The sequence below is a fragment of the Enhydra lutris genome, unplaced genomic scaffold (assembly GCF_002288905.1).
Source record: "Enhydra lutris kenyoni isolate GAN:26980312 unplaced genomic scaffold, ASM228890v2 scaffoldscaffold8, whole genome shotgun sequence".
Taxonomy (NCBI): domain Eukaryota; kingdom Metazoa; phylum Chordata; class Mammalia; order Carnivora; family Mustelidae; genus Enhydra; species Enhydra lutris.
The window spans coordinates 27,550,340-27,570,237 of record NW_019154092.1 but is presented as its reverse complement, the minus strand read 5'-3'; the positions used below and the strand labels follow the sequence as shown (position 1 = coordinate 27,570,237).

Below are 19,898 nucleotides of genomic sequence, written 5' to 3'. Positions count from 1 at the left end.
CTTAGAATAAATTTTCCATAAAATGAACTATTAGATTAACAGGTTTGAAAACATTTAAGGCTGTTGATAAATTCTGTATTTTTTGAAGCACCAGTGAAAACTGTATGTGATACAAACGTTAAAAAGAATCAGCAACTGGACTGAATTCACACATCTAGTTCAAAATGATAGGTAGCTGCTAATTTTCCAATTGGTAATACTACAAAAGTTATATTCTAAGGGACTTGTATTAGATTTAATAAATTTGTTTAGTCATGAGGGGGTGTTATAAAGTTCTCAACTGCTCACAGATTTAACTTTTAATATAGCTAACATATAGTAGGATCAAATAATCGCTCTCATTGTACTTCTAAATGTTGTATTCCTTGTCTTTTATCCTTTAATTCTCTATGTTTTCAGTGAGTGCCACCACCCTGAACCTCTTGGAGATAGAATTCTAAGCTTCTAAGTGTCTTCTACCTATTTGAGCATTGGAGTTTGGGGAAAGGAATGGGGGTTGTAAACTGGAAGAAGTCTCATAGGAAGCTGAGTAGAGCATCTCAGGACTGAGTACTTCCCAAGGCGTTGTGGAGGGAAGTCTGGGAAAGAGGGAGAACAAAAGTCAGAGACACTCTGACAAATCAATGTTCAAAAAAGAAAGAAAAGAAATGGGTGCATCAAGAAAGAAAATTATTAAATCCAAGGAGGATATTGGTATCAGAGGAAGCACCTTTTTTACTTTATTTTTCTATAATATGTAATATAATATTTGTAGATAATTCAAATGATGTTGAAAAAATTCAAGGAAATTAAAATGATTTTAAATATATATTCATCTTCTAGAAAATACAAGATGATTCTCTAGAAGAAAATCTACGTTTAGCTCAAGAATATCAAAAATTACAGACTACTTTCTTAACAGAAAAGGACAATTATTTCAATCTATATGATAGACAGTTATCACTTGATGCTTCAATTCGAGATAAGAAACAGGTAGGTTTTCTTAATTTTTTAAAATGATTTACTTGACACATGTACTACAGAAAGTAACAAGTGTCCAGTCATGGGCTCTTCAATCTGATGGTGGTTCTTTATATGCCACAAAATGTCATGTTTTCTTCTTGTAGAATTTTGTTGTATGTTTTTATCAACTTTGAAACTCAATTTTGAATAGATATGTGAGAAATGAAGAAACTTAGTGTCTAAGCCACAATTTTATACTAATTTGCTTTTTTATGATCTGGAATACCAAATTTTTAGAGTTTATAGATTTTAGATGTATTATCATAGGCTTCTAATTTCATTTTTATCTACAGATAGCTTTTCAGAATATGCCTCAAAATCTTCTTCATGTTGTATGGCCTCCAAATGTTGGTTTCTATTTTCTTAACAAATATATGAGTCTTAATTAGAACATTGAAGAATAGTTGACCCTTTGTAGTTACAGGAAATCAGTAGAAATTCTCATATATTTTATAAAGTCTTCTGTAAAATCCACTTCCTCTGTATTCTTCTCCAGGTACTCATTGACACGAAAAATCATTTTCCTTTGAATTTTTGTTTCTTCACAGAATCTAAATTTTGAAATATAGAGGCATGATTATTTTTTTAACAATCCACCTAGTCCTAAGAAACAGTAGACTGTTAATGAACCCTTTCTCCTATTGTTGTCACCCATTCTAATCTACTATAAATTAGTAGTTTAATATTCCAGTACTGTACTTACCCCTCCTTATTGTGGAATATTGGGAAGACAGAAGGCCAGGATTTTAGTGCAGTCTCTACCACTTACTAGCTCCGTGATCTTGGCAAATTATTTGTCCTTTCTGACCTCAGTTTTCTCCTCTGTAAAATAAGATTTACCTCAGAGGAAACCTGATAAGGAATAAAAAGGAGACATCCATAGTTATTTTGAAAATGAAAGGATACTATGCAACTGTAACTATTACATTCATCTGGTATGCTGCTTATAAACTCCCTTATGTTTCCCATCCATCTATTCTGGTGTGAGTTAAAGTTTCTGAATACATTGAAAGAGAGAGTGTGTATTTTTCTCTTAAAAATTAGTAGCAAGATCGGGGTAGATTAAGAAATTAATGTGTTTGTGAAAGAATTGATAATAAATCTATATCCCCAAATCTTAGTGTCCTCAGACCATGTGCAGGATTCAAAGAAAGGACATCAATGGAACATTTGTCCAATCATTTCATGCATTTGACATTGTTATTGAGGTTAAACATGTTCTATTTGTTCCTGATAATTGAGGAGGAGAAAATAATCAATGGCTATACTGTATTTCCTTTTCTAACCAGGAGGGAAACAAAAATAAATTTTATGGGTACTTGTTATCAGTTTATATAGAATCCTTTGGTGGCAAATGGAAAATAGATACCTGCATAAATGTGAAGAAATCATGCCTTTCAGAGAGATCCGTCACTCTGTATTTCCATAGTAAGAATAAAATTGTCTTGATGTTGTAATTAAAGCAAATTGTGATTCAAGATTCAAGGAGTTAGACCCTGGTATGAACAGACAGTGAGGTATGCTAGGAGACCGAGTTTATATTTGTGATGATCTCTCAAACGAATCACTTTTAACACACCTGTTTCAGGGAAACTTTCCAAGATTTATTTGTACTTCCAGTCATTTTTCATTTCCATCCTTCAGCGATGGAGGTCATTAAGTGCAGGCTGCCCTTGTCAGTGTCATGTAGGATCAATTTGCTGCAATGGACAGAGAGGCCTTATTGATGCTGTTAAATCTGTCAGTGAGAAATCGTATGTCATTAGCGTCTAAGGCACTGCTTACAGGATGGAATTTGGCCATCAAAACGGAATAAAACCCTTTAATATTTTAGTCCATTTCTTTGATATTGCAGCATTTGCCGTATTACATATATGTATGTTTTAGTCCTTTGACCAGTTTAGTTTTGGGTATACAAAAGCACTATTCGACCTCTGATTCCCTTACTTAATTTCCTTATATAAAACGGATCTCACATTAAGGAATTTTGTGTATTATTTTCCTGTTCTATAATAACTTCATTGCTTCTGAGCATAGATTCCTTTTGGCATGGTAAATAATTACATTTTGATTTCGGTGCTTCTTATGGAGTATTATTCTCTCTATGCAAATAATACATTTCCATACTTCTTTCTATTTTTAGGCCAAAAGTAGTTAAAAAAAAAAAAAAGCTTAATGGAGGAATAAAACAAGTTAAATACAAAAAATAATGTCCCTTTCCTTAACACAATTTTATATACAGATGGTTCAAATATTAGAATCATATAGTATTAAAAAGATTTTTTTCAAAAAGAATCATATAGTATTACTCTTGGTGATAAAATTCTATCTCCTTCCTTTGCACATGTTTCTTGATACTTTCCTGTGCTTTAAATTTTTGCAGTGATGAATATTTTCCCCTTCAAAAATCAGAAACAAACAAAAATGACTGTTCAAAATTCCTGTCTTCCCTGTTCATGGGTAATGATGGAATAGAATCCAATCTAAGACTTTTCAGATCTCAAAATTTAAAATAACACTAAAGGGGAATAAAAGAAAAATATCTGAAAAACAGGTTGTACTTCTATGTAAAAATAGACATTTTCATTGAAAGATTTCAAAAAAGATTTTCATTTTTTGGAAGTCCATGAATATATTGATAAAATCATGTGTTTGTTTTAATTGCTATCTCAAATTCTTCAAGTCTGCAAAGAAAGGTAAGCTAAGCAAGCATGCAAATGTTGATGTGTTCTCTTGGCTGAAAACATGATCCCTTTTGAAACTGGTTAAAGTATATTTTTAATTCTATTGTAAACCACTTTTGAAGCTTAACTTTTACCTACTCCAGTTCTTGGTAGTTTCAGAGTGAGGGAATACAAATTATTATAGAATCAGTCATCACTTGACAACCACTTATATGGACCTGGTATCTGTGCCAAGCCATTTGTAAATACTATCTTCGTAATGTCCATTAGTAATCCTCTAAAATTTTTTATTATTATTATTATAATCATCTCCAGTTTAAGATACGGAACTGAGATTGAGTGTGTCACAAGGTCATCCAGGTAGAGGGAACTAAGATAGGAATCAAATACAGGATTTTTAAAAATCCAACTCATTTCATAACCATGACACTACCCTTATACTGTAGCATTATTAAACAATCCTATATTGTCTCACCAGGCTTTATAAAGCATGTAAAAACTGTATCAGTCATGCATTATGTTGCTAGTGTCCAACTGAAATGGATTATTTGATTCACTAATTATTTTTATAATTTTATCTCATTGAAGCCAATTTTTCAATAATGATTTTTTTGTGGGGAAAGGACTACCATCTATTTAATTAGAAATTATTTAAATTTCATAGGGATTATGGATAAGTTTTGCAGTTCTAAAATTGTAAAATTTTTGAACTGGAGATACCTTTAGAAATTTTACCCATCTCTTTAAAATTAAAAATTATTTCTCTCTCTCTCACACACACACACACACACACACACACACACACAAACTCACACACAAAATAAAAAGTAAAAGTAAAATAACAGATTATTTCATAACTGAGGAACCTTAGGGCCAGAGTGGCCCAGTGATCTACTACATACACAGTTAATTAGAAAAAAAGTTGGCCTAAGACTGTTGTCTTAACTTACGTTCAAATATTCTCTCCAACCATCTGTAAAATGAGCGTGTGCTGTGATATTTTTTGAAGGCTTGAGTGAACCAGTAGTTGAAAAGTAGTAAGAGTAACCCGCAATGGATATGCTCAGATTGGAGAATCTTCTTTAAGCAACCTGGGCTTATTAAAGAATCATGGAGGGACATAAGTCAGAGACTACTTTGGAGCTCTAGGGGATACTTCTGGGTCTCACAGAATTCAAACAGTATTCATTCATTCATTCATTCAAATAAATTGTTAATCATCCAGTGTACTGACGTCCATTGTTTTGATACAATTAAAGGGACAGGAATACGCCACCTCAACTCACCTTCCATGCCAAATACTGTGATTCCCAGAAATCAAGGGATTTTTTTTCCTAGACTAGAGCATAGAAACAGAGGTCAACAATATCCTTTTACCCCACCAATGGAAGAATCATGGATTTTTGCTGTCTAATCTGCATCACCTAGGTTTCATTAGACAAAGTTTGCATTTTAAATTCTCAAAAAGGTTGTATCATCCGTAGACTTCATTAGCATGTTTTCTCTTCCCCTTTTCCGGTTTTCCTGGAATACTCCCTTTACAATGATTTGATGAGGAGTCAAAGTCAATTCTAGCAATAAATAAAATTATTTTCCTAAAGAAATGTGAAAGTAGTTTAGGTTCTCTTTTTCATGAGTACTTTATATTGCTTGTTATCTTGCATATATTAAAATTAGGCTTCAAGTAGTGATTTTTGAGTGCTTGTTTCTGTCTAGATGGAAATTCATTTCTTTCCTAGGAAAATCGTAACTCTTAATTAGTTTTACCACATGCACACACACATGCACACCCCCCACACACTTGTTCAAAAGGAGTTGCTGCACTTTATAGACTGATAAGCTTGCATTAAATTTCTACTGGCGCTTTTCCCTGAAGAACTCTCAAGAGATCTCTGAAGAGCTTTTGTGATCCTAGACAAGAGTAGACAGCTGGTCATCTATTGTTCTGACCCTTCTGTTGTCCAAACTCTGTGAGAAAAACACCAAAACTTATGTGTTTATTTCTGGCTAATACTTTTAGAAAGGTCAGCTTGGTTTAAATCAAACCAGCTCTTCAGTCTAGTACCAGTTTTAAGGGAATTGTAGATTTATGTATTTTTAAGCAATTTTAAGAAGGTTATCTAGTGGAGATGTACAGCAATAAGCAGCTTTTTAATGTTAGTGAAATGTTAGTGAAAGCCTGATCTATCAAAGACACTCATAGTAAATTTTCATATGTATAGTCGACCATTGAACAACACTGGTTTGAACTGCATTGGACCACATGTATATATACACAAACATACATACACACACACATATATACATATATATATAAATTGGAAAAAAATTTTTTTGAGATTTGTGACAATTTGAAAAACCTCACAGGTGAACCACGTAGCCTAAAAATACCACAAAAATTAAGGAAAAGCCAGGTAAGTCATGAATCCATAAAATATATGTACATACTAATCTATTTTATCATTTACTCCCATAAAATATACACAAATCTTTTTATTTTTTTTCAAATCTATTTTAAAAAGTTAAAATTTATCAAAACTTATTTACACAAACTTAAAGACCATGTATAGCACCATTTGCAGCTATATTTATATTAGATAAATATAAACAAACAAAAAGATGAAGTATTACATCATAACATCATAAAATTAACTGAGTATGTATTGCACTACTGTAATAATTTCATAGGCACCTCCTATTGCTGTTGTGGTGAGCTCAAGTGTTGTGAGTATCTGCTCAAAAGGCCCTGTGAAAGCTCATCATCTCTGTGAGAGCCCTTCCTCTCTCCAGTTCATTACTGCACTAGTAAGAAGTGATCTCAAGATATATGGATATCTGGCAATGCCTGGAGACATTTTTAGTTATCACACCTGGGGGAATGTTGGGAGGGGTGTTTCTGGTATCTAATGGATAAGGGCCAGGGATAGTGCTAACCACCCCCCCCCCACACACACACACCAAAAATCTGTCCAGCCTAAAATGTCAACAGAGCTAAGGTTAAAAAAGTCTGTGTATAAAGAGACTCAGATACAGAGATAGAGATAGATGTATGATATATTTATCATCTATACATACATATATATGGCACACTGCGTACTATATCCCCTTTTTAAAAACTGAAGCCACATTTGCATAATAAAGATTCTGAGAAATCCCATTTTAAGAAACCTATTAACTCTGTCAACCCTGAATTTCCTGTGATCCCTGGAACCCTTCCCTAGAAAACCTGTTTACAACTGACAGTATTTAATAGATTAACTCTTGCAAAGTATTATTCTATGGAGAAAGGGAGACAATTTAATGTCATAAAATCACACATTCAGGAAATTTTGCTTACTTATAACTTTTAAAAAGAAGTAAATAAAGTATTTTTTATATTACCTATAATGCCCTAGGAAAAAACTGGTGTATACATATATATATATATATATAATATATATATATATATAACCTATAATGCCCTAGGAAAAAACTGGTATATTTATATAGGTATATATAAATATATAATTGGGCTGTTATATATATATATATATATATATATATATATATATAAGTTATGTTCTCTGGAATCCATATAGACTTAGAACTCTGACTTTTTAAAATGCCGTAGTGCAGTTGTGAAATGAAATAATAATTTTTAATCACCCAAGGACCATGTTAAAAATTATAATAAAACAAGTAAAATGTTTATAATATGCACCTCCTATAATAGGTATATTTTCTACTTAGGCATCTCTAATGCATGACTTAGAACTGCAATTGATTTGCAATTCTGTGGGAGTATCAGTATAATGATTTTTTTAGTTCTGAACTACACATATGCATCACAATGACATAAACACTTGAAAAAACTGCTCTTGTAATCATCATTCCCCAAATCTACAGAACTGTATCTTATAATCACTTATTAACATGAATATTAATATAGGAAATGCATATTCACATACTAAATGTTTTCTGTAGGTCATTTGTTCTTTTTTCAGAGTTTTACTCTTATTGAAAGTGGGAAGGAATATCTATGGACAATTTATTTAGTCCCTCCGAGCCTCTGAAAAAAAATGGAAATATTAATGTCTCCCTAGCAGGATTATTATAAGAATCATATCATAATAGTTAATATTTATGAAGTGCTAACTATACTTTGCAAGCTTTTATATGTAGTTTTATTTAATTTTTTCAACAACCCCATGGAACATAAATATATATTTTAAATATAAAGCCCCTAAAACAGTTTTTCACAAACTGTGTATTTTGCACATAGAAGATGTGACAACTGATACTGTTATTGTTCTTTAGATAAACATATAGCCCTTACTTCTTATACAAAATCTTGATGTGGCTATACTATTATGAAAGAGCTCCTAGTCTATTATAGGTATAAAATAGTTTATGCAACCTGAGAATATAGCGTGAATTAAGGAGAGAGAGGACAGAAATACAGGGTAATAGTGACATTATGATAACCAGTTAGAACCTACGCAGGTGCTGGAAGGAATAGAGCAATAGACAAACACCTGATTGTTTAGGTAAAGCTGACAGAGGGTTACAGAATAGAAAATCATGTATATACACACATACATGAGAAAGTCTGAGGGATAGACTTAGCAGTAACTCATCGGTTAGTCAGAGTTTCATCCAAATCTTACACTAAAAACACCACTAGAACATATACACTTATTAAAAGAGCCCATGCACATTAGCTGTAACAACTGGAAATTTCCTAGAAGTAACCCAAAGAGGAAATATGTTATCTGAACCTTCATGAAGAAGTCTGTAAAATCACAGATGGAGAAGAGAACAACCAAAACAACATATACCATGATGACACTCGGTATTTTAATTTGATGGGATCTGGCATCTTCACATTGCAATTCTAAAGCAATTCCAAACAAGCCACAATCACCTCAGTTATAACACGAGTAAGCAGTATTATATTTACATCCACATTTCCAGAGAACATATTTTGTGCATAATGAAATGTGTCTACTTATCCATACTCTTTGTACACCTATGTAAACCTGATTTTCCAACTAAAGAAGAAGTTACTCGATTTTCAGAGGTTCTTCACCAATTCACTAGGCACTAGTTCACCAGTTCTATTTCTTTCGTTTCCTTGAAATGGGCCTGAGTAAATTAACACTACCAAAAATATACAATTAATGTACCCGTACAATCTGGCCCCTTTCAGTTTTGTTAATAAATGACTATGGAAGAGTATTGTGGACAGATAGGCATTAAAAACATTTTCCTTTTGTCAGCTAAAAGGGTAACTCACATAGCTTTCTGATTGAAGTAATCCTGAATATGACAGTTTCCTTTTTTAAGTCTTATACTATTCCATCATAGTAAATCACCAATTTAAAAACAAAAACAAACATGTACACACAGCCAATACGCTATCCAAAAGAGGAAAGTAATAATGGAGTGAATAATACAGTTTTAGAATTCTGTGGAGTTGTGTCAGATATAAAATCAGTTTCAAATTATTTCCTTGGGTACTGGTAATCAGAATTGTGTGGTCTTTCAATGAAAAAAAATCCTCATTTTAAAGAAAGATATGCAATGTACTCATAGGTTATTGAAAAAAGTATAAAAAGCAAAGCTACTATCTGCATTGATGTACATAGAAAAAGAGCAAAAATGTTATCTGTAAAAGCAGAAAAGAATTTGGCCTGCTTGACTTTTTGTATCAAGCATGCTACAGCAATCTTTTGATTCTAATATGAAACTATAGTAAGGATCATTGCACTAATGCATGAGGATTTGTGATAATGTTGCAGAAATTTTACTGTCAAAACTGAACTGCAGTGTAATGACTTTTGTTATCATGGTTTCTAATAACTATTCAGCATGAATTGACCCTACATATGTTTTGCAGCAATAATGTGTCAGTAACTCAAAAAGCTAAAAAGGAAATAAAAAACAGTCAATACAGTTCTGTGTATGACTTCATGATAACCTTTCTCCATTCTTACTGTTAATATTGTTAAAACAGTTGTAACACAGACACCATACAAACTACCGGATCACATAGAAATAAAAGCTTAGACACTTTATGACAGTCCTGGCCAAATATACCTTAAAAGTACTTTATAAGAAAACAGTTCTCCTCTGTTCACACTGAGAAGCGGGTACTGATTGGTCCTTTACTACTTTGGAGTCTGTTACTCTCAGCTGTAGAGAGCCTTTGATATGTTTCTCTTCTTTTCCTTACAATGTGTTTCAGTTTCTTTCCCCTTTTATGAGATTCCTTTCTCTCTCTCTCTCTCTCTCTCTCGTTCTTTCTTCCTTTATCTTTGCATCTCTCCTTCCATTGGAGGATATTTTCACTTCAGTATCTCTTCGTCCCACTAAATAAGGGAAAATAAAAATAGCCCACTGCACACCTCCTATGTGGCTGCCACCATGCTATGCATTTACAAGTGTAAAGCATTGAACCCTGGACCTACAATAATATAGTTACAGCTAATGTTCTTATTATTATTCTATTCTATTTAATTTACAAAAACTCTATGAATGGGCACCTTGGTCGCTCAGATGGTTGAGCATCTGACTTTGATTTTGGCATAGGTGGTGATCTCAGGGTGCTGGGATCAAGCCTGGTGTCAGACTCCCCACTTGACAGGGAGTCTGCTTGTCTCCCTCTCCCTCTGCCCTTCCCCCCAACTCACATTGTATCTCTCTCTAAAATAAATAAATAAATCTTTAAAAAAAAAAAAACTCTATGAGACAACTGTGAATATTCTAATTTTTTCTTAGGAAACTAAGCTACTTAACAAAATACCACAGACTGGGTGGCTTATACAGTGACCTCATCTTAACTTAATTGTCTTTTTAAAGAGCTTATCTCTAATTATAGTCACATTCTGAGGTCCTGGAGGTACGACTTCAACATATGAATTTGGGAGCACCATAACAGGTGCTTTGTGTTTTTTTTTTTTTTTAAAGACTTTATTTATTTATTTGACAGACAGAGATCACAAGTAGGCAGAGAGGCAGAGAGAGAGGAGGAAGCAGGCTCCCTGCTGAGCAGAAAGCCCGATGCGATGTGGGGCTGGATCCTAGGACCCTGGGATCATGACCTGAGCCAAAGGCAGAGGCTTTAACCCACTGAGCCACCCAGGCGCCCCATAACAGGTGCTTTGTAATTTAAGTCCACACGACTTGGCAGTGGGAAACAGTGCTGTGATTCAAACCTAGGTCGCTTGGGCTCAAGCTTATGGACTTTCTGCTATTCCACAGTTTCTCTTATATTCTTTTTTTCTACCTGCTCAACCAATTATTCATCATGTGCATCATTATATCTCTTTAAATGCAAAGATCTTTCAGTTATAAGGACTTTGTAACATCTGTGACATGGGTGTTTGATTCAGCAGTGCCTAGTAATGAAATACTTTCTGATGGAGAGATTTTATGTTTTTTTACAGGGAATAGCAGATCATTTATGTTTCTCATCAGTGGTCAGAGATCCAAGGAGAAAAGTTCTTTTTCCAAGTAAATGGACTTCTAAATTCCTCTCTAATTGTCTCAGACAGCAGAACATGTATACATCAGTGCAGATGAACCTAATCACAGAGACTGCAACAGAAATTAGGATGAAGATACAGGCCATACATGTTAAAAAACAGAAAGAGAGAGAGCAGCAGCTACACGAGGCAGGCAGCATTTAGCAAAGAATATAGAAGGAATGGGTCCCTGGGTGGCACAGTTAGTTAAGCGTCCTACTCAAGTAGGGATCTCAGTGTTGTGGGATGGGGCCCCATGTCGGGCTCTCAACTCAGTGGGGAGTCCGCTGGAGATTCTCTGTCTCTCCCTAGCTCTCTGCTTCTCCCCTACCTATGCTCTCTCTCTCTCTCTCTCTCTCTCAAATAAATAAATAAATCTTTTTAAAAAAACAATATAGAAGGAAGCAAAGCTTTCTGTGGGAATTTCATAACAGAGCTTGAGATTCTGGGAGATATGGCAGCATGAGTAGGTTTAGAAACACATACTTACATGCACGCATGTACCAAGGTGCCAAGAAATAATATAATAATCAATACTGAAACGATGGGTGGCTGACAAATACACTTTACAAATAGAATTTCTCCCAAACACAACAGAAATTTAGAAAAGAATATAAGATACCAAGTGCTGATAAATGAAAACTCACATTCTTAAAAGAGCACTGGAATGTGACAGTAAGCAAAGGAAGGAATTATGGGAGCACTACCTCCCCAAATATCTTCCTGTGTTGGAAGCCTATGGGCCAAGGTAAAGAGTACCACAGTGAGTCCCCTTTCAGCTTGAAGACCGAGCTTCTTAAAAGCAATCTCCCCTAAGTTGGATGAGATCTTTCTTACCTGGTAGTGCAAGGACTAGAGGTATTCCTTTCGGTTATCTGTGGACAGTTTATCTGAAATCGTTGTTACAACTGTGCATCAACAGCAGTGTAGCATGTGTGTTTGTGGGAGAAAGGCCTGGGGCTGCCCCAAATAAAGAGCCACCTGGTTGTGGCTTTTATCTCTAGTGATGCCTCACCAAGTCTTAAATTTCAAGGATAGATAAAAAAAAAGTCCTGAAAGGATCTGTTTAGAAGAAACATAGTGATACAGAGCGAAATTATCACACTAACCCCAGACTTAACATTCTCAATGTTTTATGACAGAAAACAGAAAAATATCTACATAAATTTACAGAACAAATTAAGGCACCCAAGAATGCTGAATCTAGGCAAATTATTGTTTACATGATGGAAACAGAAAGGTATTTTTGAATGAGCAAACAAACAACAAATACAAGTTTTAAAAATCCAGATGGCCAATAAATGGAGGAAAAATGTTTCTACCTCTCTAAAAAGTATATACATAGAAATTAAAGTGAGGTATGAGTTTTCAACTCTGTTTTTAGAAAATCAGTAAGATTGATTCCATAGTGATGGTAGGGGGGGTAGGAAAAAAGGCATTCATAAAAGACAAGAACCTCTCATTTGTCTATAACCAAATTCACCAGCCTACCCATATCTATCCCATAGCTGTTGTCCTTCTTATTAAAATTGAAGTACTTCAACTCCTAATATAAATAAGGCCCTTCACTTGTGCTCTGAATCATCTGCTTTCACCTCCTTATAGCCGTCATCCACACAACTTTCCCTTCCTTCTGTATCTTCAGATTTTTTCCTTCTCCACGGGACTATTCCCATCATCATGCAAACATGCTGTATACTTACCACCTCAGATGCCCTCTTTTGATTTGACATTCCCTAGAGCCCTTCATTTTTGTTAGAAATTTTGGAGTGAGTCTTCTGCATATACAGTCTTTATCTCGTTACTCCTCATTCTCTTCTTCCTTGAAGTACCACTTGTCAAAGACTTCCATAATGTCAAATCCAATAGTATATATCTGGTCTCATCTGGCTCATCTCGCTCAATGGCTCATAAGTATTTGTTCACCATTGACCGTTCTCCTTCTTGAAGCATTTTTTGCCCTGGTCATAATACTGCAGCCTCATTTTTCTCCCCCTCAATGGACAGCCTATATCTCCTGTGTTAACAACTCATTCTGTTCAATTTCCAAAGGTTGGGCCAAGTGCTCAGTAGGATTCATTCACTTTTTTATCCACGCCCTATCTTTAGGTGGATGCCTAAAAAATTTTGCAAGCATAACTTTGAGGAAGAGAAGCCAAAGAGTATATACTGTATGATATTTTATTGTTGTTTATATAAATAGGCTGAATTGATCTATGCTGTTAGAAGTCAGGAGAGTTGTTATCCTCATTGGAAGTACTGACTGGAAGAGGACATAAAGGGGGTTTGGGGAAGATTGGTAGTGTTTTCTTTCCTCATCTGGAAGATATGTTCAATTTGTAAGTAATTCATTGGACTATTTACTTATGATGTGCATAGTTTAATATACAGGTATCATAATTAAATTAAAATGTACAATCACCCAGTGACTTACCACCATATTCAGAATAAAATCCACACTTCTTGCCAAGCGGCATTCCAGACTCTATAATCCATTCTCTTACCCCCTCGTGTCACTTGTACACTCATTCCACTCTCCTGTGGCCTCAGGCTATTTTTAGATCCTTGGTCACTCATTCTCAGGATAGGGTCTTTGAAATTTTCAATCTTTCCACATTTCCTCCCAAATTTCCTATAGCTTTCTCCTTCTTCCCATGTAACAATCACATTAAAAGTTCCGTCCTAAGAGCAGCCTTCTGAGAGCTCCTAATCTGAAAGTGTCTCTTGACCACTCATTCTCATGTCCCCGTATTTTATTTTCTTCATAGCACTTAACATTCTGATATTTTTTTCTATGTCCATTTGCTCATGGCCATTTCTGCTGACTGAATGTAAGCTCAATAAGGGTGAGGAAGGAACTTACCCTCTTTTTCACAACCACAAGTCTAGGACCCAGAAAAGTACCTGACAAGTATTTTTTTGATTACTAGAGGATTGTTCCTGGTGGGGTATCTAACAAAATATTTATGCATACCCACTGGGACAACTATTTCTACTTCTGGGAATTTGTGAGAAAGTAATCTGAAAAAGTCTTCAGAGATATACATATAATGATGTTGGTTATAGCACTGTTTATAAAAAGGAAAAATGTCAGCATATTCAATATACAGTAATATGGAATTGTTTGAGTATATAAAAGAATTGGTATACAGTAGGGTATTATACAGTCTTTAAAAGGAATAACATAAATAACATGGAACATATTTAATTAAAATATCAGGTTATAACTCAACATGTACTGTATGATGCCTCTCTTGTATTCTAATACATATTAGATTTTATTATATTTATTTCTATTGATCCATCTGGAAAGATATAGTCCAAAAGTTAACTGTATTAAGGCTGTGGATGTTTTTCAATCTTCTTCATCCTTTGTTTATTTTATTTTTGTGATGAGCATTTATTATTTCATGATATAAAAATTAAATCTTTTTATGTTACAAAATAAAAATTAATAAGACCCTTGAAAAAAGTGTGAAACAAAGTAACTACCATGAGATTTTGAAAAATGGGGAACACTCAGAAGAAAAATCTAGAAAAATCCAGATCAGATAAAATTCCAAATAGTCTCAGCTTCTATTGTGAATTCTTTTTACTATAGTTCATTTGCTTTGCTTACTTCAAATAGATATAATTGTCATTACAAATTTGGGTTCAGTTATTGTCATAAGGGTTTATAATCTTCACAGTCTGAAGTAATTACACCCTAATAGAAATTATTCTATCTTTATTCAAGGATAATGGACCCTACATGACAATTTGGATCAACGCGGAAAGAAAGAATAGGGAAAATGCCACAGCGTCCCTTAAAATATATATTTATAAATTTAAAATTATTTTATTTGTCTATGGTGATACTGCACATACACTTAAGAAAAAAATAAACATTTTAATCTTTGTATAGCTAGAGACACCTGAAATGAATACAAATTCGAGTATGATCTCTGTCTCTGATAAGACCCTGGGAAAGTCACCCAGACAGTCTGTTTCCTCCAGCTCTCTTTCTTCTTTCACTGTATAGAGGTACTGTGAAGATTATGTGGGAGGATGTATGTGACAGCTTTATATAGGGACCCTCGCATAGTATAGCCTCCTAAATATTTGATGGCTGCTTACATATTTTAGCCCATATATGGACTAAATAATTCTCGTCATTTTACAATTTCTTTATGGGTACCATCTTCAGTTTCTTTTATTGCCAGAAACACTTTTGAGGGGGGTATCCTCATATTTTCTCTAAATTATTTATGTTTACTTGCTATTTAACCATGTTTTAAAAGTATAGCTCGAATCCTCTAATTACAAAAATAATGCATACACAAGGCAGAACATTTTAAAAACACAAAAATGACCACATTTTACCCTTGAATCTTTTAAAAGATATGGTATTAGTGACTTAAACTGGAAACAAGTATTTTGATGGTGATTAACTACAACAAAGAAAAAGCAAAATGATTTTTTTAAGTCCTTGAATGTCTCACCCCTTCTAATTTTCCTGTAGAGTGTTGGCAGTTTTCACAGTACCATCACATTATTGATTAATATTCTAAAAAGACAGATTCCTTCCATATATCTGTGTTTTGTGTTTATATTATCCCATCCTTTCAATTTTATGCCCTACTTATACTGACGGAGTAAGTTTATAATTACCTACAGAGTTGATGAACACACTCTAAGTTATTTAATGCAGGTCATCTAATAGCAGTTGGCTAGATGGTCCCCGGAACCAGGTCTTGGGAGCTACATCCAAATATTAATGCAACTTGAAGTGGAAACTTGTATTATTTTGTAATTGAACATTCAAGCATGTTATGCGTTCACCTATCTAAAAATAATGTGATTAAAGTCATATTTTCCCATGTTTATCAATGAAAATGTGACAAAGAGCAGATTCTAAGACCTCCTGAAAATAAGATGGATTCTCACTATCATTTTTTCTTGTCTCTGTGGGTTGTGGTGCTATCATGGAATAAGATTAAATGGCTCTGGCATGATTTGCTATTCAGAAAACCTTGGTGTTTCATGGAATCCACACTTTTCCAGATGTTTAAAAATTGATTATTGCCTCTAGTATCTTCCCAGGTAATTTTTTTTCTTTTACCTTTTTACCAATTTACCAATTGATTTTACCAATCAATTACCTTTTTATCAATTCTTTTACCTTTTTAAAGATACATAAATATTTTGCTAGAATATAGTACTCCACAATCCCCTACCTATAAGTTTCTAAAAATTTTACATTTTGGCCAAGCTTATAATCATTCTGGACTATGATTACAAATTTTATACACATTCTTCTCATTGAACACTATACCAAATCCTTGTTTAAGCATCCGTTTCTTTCCTTAATAAACATTCAGATTCTTAATGCTTACAGTTTTAACATGGTCTTTTTTCTCACCAATTTTTTCCTTTCTTCCATTCCCCCTTCTTTTTCTCCTCTCCTTCCTTTTTTCTTTCATAATTACTTAATACATTTTTACTACCCAAAAGGAACAATGATAGTAAAAATCAACTTTCTTTTTGATGTTAAAAAAATATCCTGATTGGGTTGCTGGGGGGTGGGGAGTAGGGATAGGGTGGTTGGATTCTGGACATTGGGGAGGGTATGTGACATGGTGAGTGCTGTGAAATGTGTAAGCCTGACCATTCACAGACCTGTACCCCTGGGGCAAATAATATGTTATATGTTAATAAAAATAATTAATTCAAAAAATCCTAATTAATATTTTCTTTGTCTTCAATTATCTTTTTCAACCCTGTGCTAAGATTTGGGCATGATCTTAGTAGCTCTCCAACTTCAAATAATAATCCCTAGGAACTCAGGCACACTGAACAACGTTAAGAAACTACTGTTCTAAAACAAGAACAAAAACAAAATCTAAATTATTAGGTGAGTCTCAAAAGACTAGGATTGTTTCTTAGAATGATCTAAAACAAAAAGATAGTAACTAGGAATGAAAACAATCACATGCTAGTGAAGAAGTTGTAGGTTGGTAATTGCTTTCCTTCAAAAGTCTCTACCTTTCAAAAATGGTAGTTAGAACATGTGTTTCATTCGTTATTTTAATAATTTATATTACTCAGCCTTCAAAAAAATGAAATCTTGCCATTTACAATGACGTGGATGGAATTAGAAGGTATCATGCTAAGCAAAATGAGTCAGAGAAAGACAATTAAATGATTTTGCTCATAAGTGAAATTTAAGAAACAAAACAGGAGCATAGAGGAAGAGAGGGAAAAATAAAACAACACGAAATCAGAGAGGGAGACAAACCATATGAGACTCTTAACTATAGGAAACAAACTGAGAGTTGCTGGAGGAGAGGAGTGTGCGGGGATGGGTTATCTGCGTGATGGGCATTAAGGAGGTCGTGTGATGGGCATTAAGGAGGTCATGTGATGTAATGAGCACTGGGTCTTATATACCAAGTGATGAATCACTGACCTCTACCTCTGAAACTAATAATACACTGTATGTTAGTTAATCGAATGCAAATAAAATTAAATTTAAAAAAATTAAAAAGTAAATTTTTTAAAAATTTCATAAAAGAGAAGGAAAATTTTTGTTTATTTTTATTTTGTATAGAACAAATCTATAGCTAAATAACATGATTTTCAGGGGAAAAAAAGTTCTTCTATAGAATAACAAGATGCACTACATCAATGGATGTATGTATACCTGACAAATGAAGTTTCACAAAATAATTCCTTTTATCTTAATAATAGCTTTATTGAGATATTCACCTGTCATAAAATCCACCCTTTTAAAGTGCATGCAGAGGGTTTTTGTGTATTCACAGAGTTTTATAACTATCACCACTATCTAATTTTTATCACCCCTAAAGAAACCATGTAGTCATTAAAACTGGCCCCTGCCCCTTGCAATCTTCAATCTAATTTCTCTCTCTATAGATTTCCCTATTCTGGACATTTCATTTACTTTTTTTTTTTTTTAAAGATTTTATTTATTTATTTCACAGAGAGAGATCACAAGTAGGCAGAGAGGCAGGCAGAGAGAGAGATAGAGGAGGAAGCAGGTTCTCCGCTGAGCAGAGAGCCCGATGTGGAACTTGATCCCAGGACCCTGAGATCATGACCTGAGCCGAAGGCAGAGGCTTAACCCACTGAGCCACCCAGGTGCCCCTGGACATTTCATTTAAATGAAATCATACAATATATGGTTTTTTGCAACTAGCTTCTTTGATTTAGCATAATGTTTTCAATGTTCATCCATGTCGTATCCTGTTTTTCCACTTCATACCTCTTCTTACTGAATTATATTCTATTATATGGATAGGTCACATTTTGTTTAAGTCACCAGTGGATGGACATTTAGATTGTTTCCACTTTTCAGACCTTCTGCATAACACTGCTGTCCACGTTCATGCTGAGGTATGTTTTCATTTCTGCGGGATAGATAGCAAGGCGCGGAAATTGACAAAATGATTCTTTACAATATTGTGTACAGTTCACGATTTTTGGTGTGACTTTTCTGTTCTCTTTTTTGGTTTGCAGTTTCATTTTTAAATGGTAGTTATGTTCCTCTAAATTGGTATTACTCGAAATGATTTGCAACCCCATAGTTTGAAAAACCCAGGGCTGGATGATTCATCAGGGTCTTTCCAGATTTGACACTATAGTGCATTATGTGGCATTATTGTTCTAGGTGCTTCATAAACAGCTTTTCATTTAGTATTAAAAGAACCTTTTGAAGCAGGCATAAATAGCCCCATTTTATGTAGATATAAGCTGGGAATCAAATAACTTAAAAAACCTTACCTTTAAGGCCCATGCTGTATACTTTATTAAAATAAGGTCCAGCTACATTCAATTGGTCCTTTCAATCTTACTAAGTCTTCTCATGGTCCCTCAAGTAAGTCATTTGAATATCCTTGGCTCCTGACTTTCACTTCAGGTCAAAATGAGAAATATATTTTAGCCTGCTTGCTTATTTGTTTATTTTTTTACTCTAAAGTTTACATTTTTTTTCTGTCTACACTGTTAATATATGCTTATTACAGAAAATACGAAAAATAATGAAAGCCAAACAAAAAAAAAAAACAAAAAAAAAACAACCCAAAAACAAAAACCCCATGACTTTCTAAATACCTACAATCCCAGCATGGAAGAAAACATTTTTGTTTTACATTTGGACACTTGCAGTCTGTCTTTTCACAAAACTGGACTCTTCTTGCCAGTAATGTTCTACAAATTGAAAAAGTATTCATAATCATGATTACATATATTTGCTTTTTAATTTATCCTGAGTCTGCTCTTCATCAGTGATGATTCTCCCTTTGATTACTAAGTTTACAACCTTTAATGCTTATTGACTCTCTTATTTCCTATCCCAAGTTAGAATGAAATTAGATTTTCCAACTTCTTAGTACTGGGAGTTTCTGGATCTGTGCCAGTTTCCTCCCCAGAAAAACTCAAAATTCCGAAATCTTCTCACTTTTAGCCGATTTATTACTTCTCAAAAATCTGTTCTGATTATCTTCCAATTTGGCCTTACTTTCTGGGATTCTTTTTAATTTCAGAGAGGGACTGTAAAAATATTTTTAACAAGAACAGTTTTTTAACAGATTCTTTTTTTTTTTTTTAAGATTTTTATTTATTTATTTGACAGAGAGAGATCACAAGTAGACGGAGAGGCAGGCAGAGAGAGAGAGAGAGAGGGAAGCAGGCTCCCCGCTGAGCAGAG

At 34.0% G+C, this 19,898-nt stretch overlaps 1 protein-coding gene across 1 annotated transcript in view; it reads left to right on the top strand.

Moving 5' to 3' along the window:
- The window catches only part of LOC111142411 (coiled-coil domain containing 178), a 397,276-nt gene that overhangs the window by 241,380 nt on the left and 135,998 nt on the right, over positions 1–19,898 (top strand). The window contains exon 18 of the mRNA XM_022495479.1: positions 823–972. Coding sequence (XP_022351187.1) covers positions 823–972 — 150 coding nt within the window. The remainder of the gene's footprint in view (positions 1–822; positions 973–19,898) is intronic.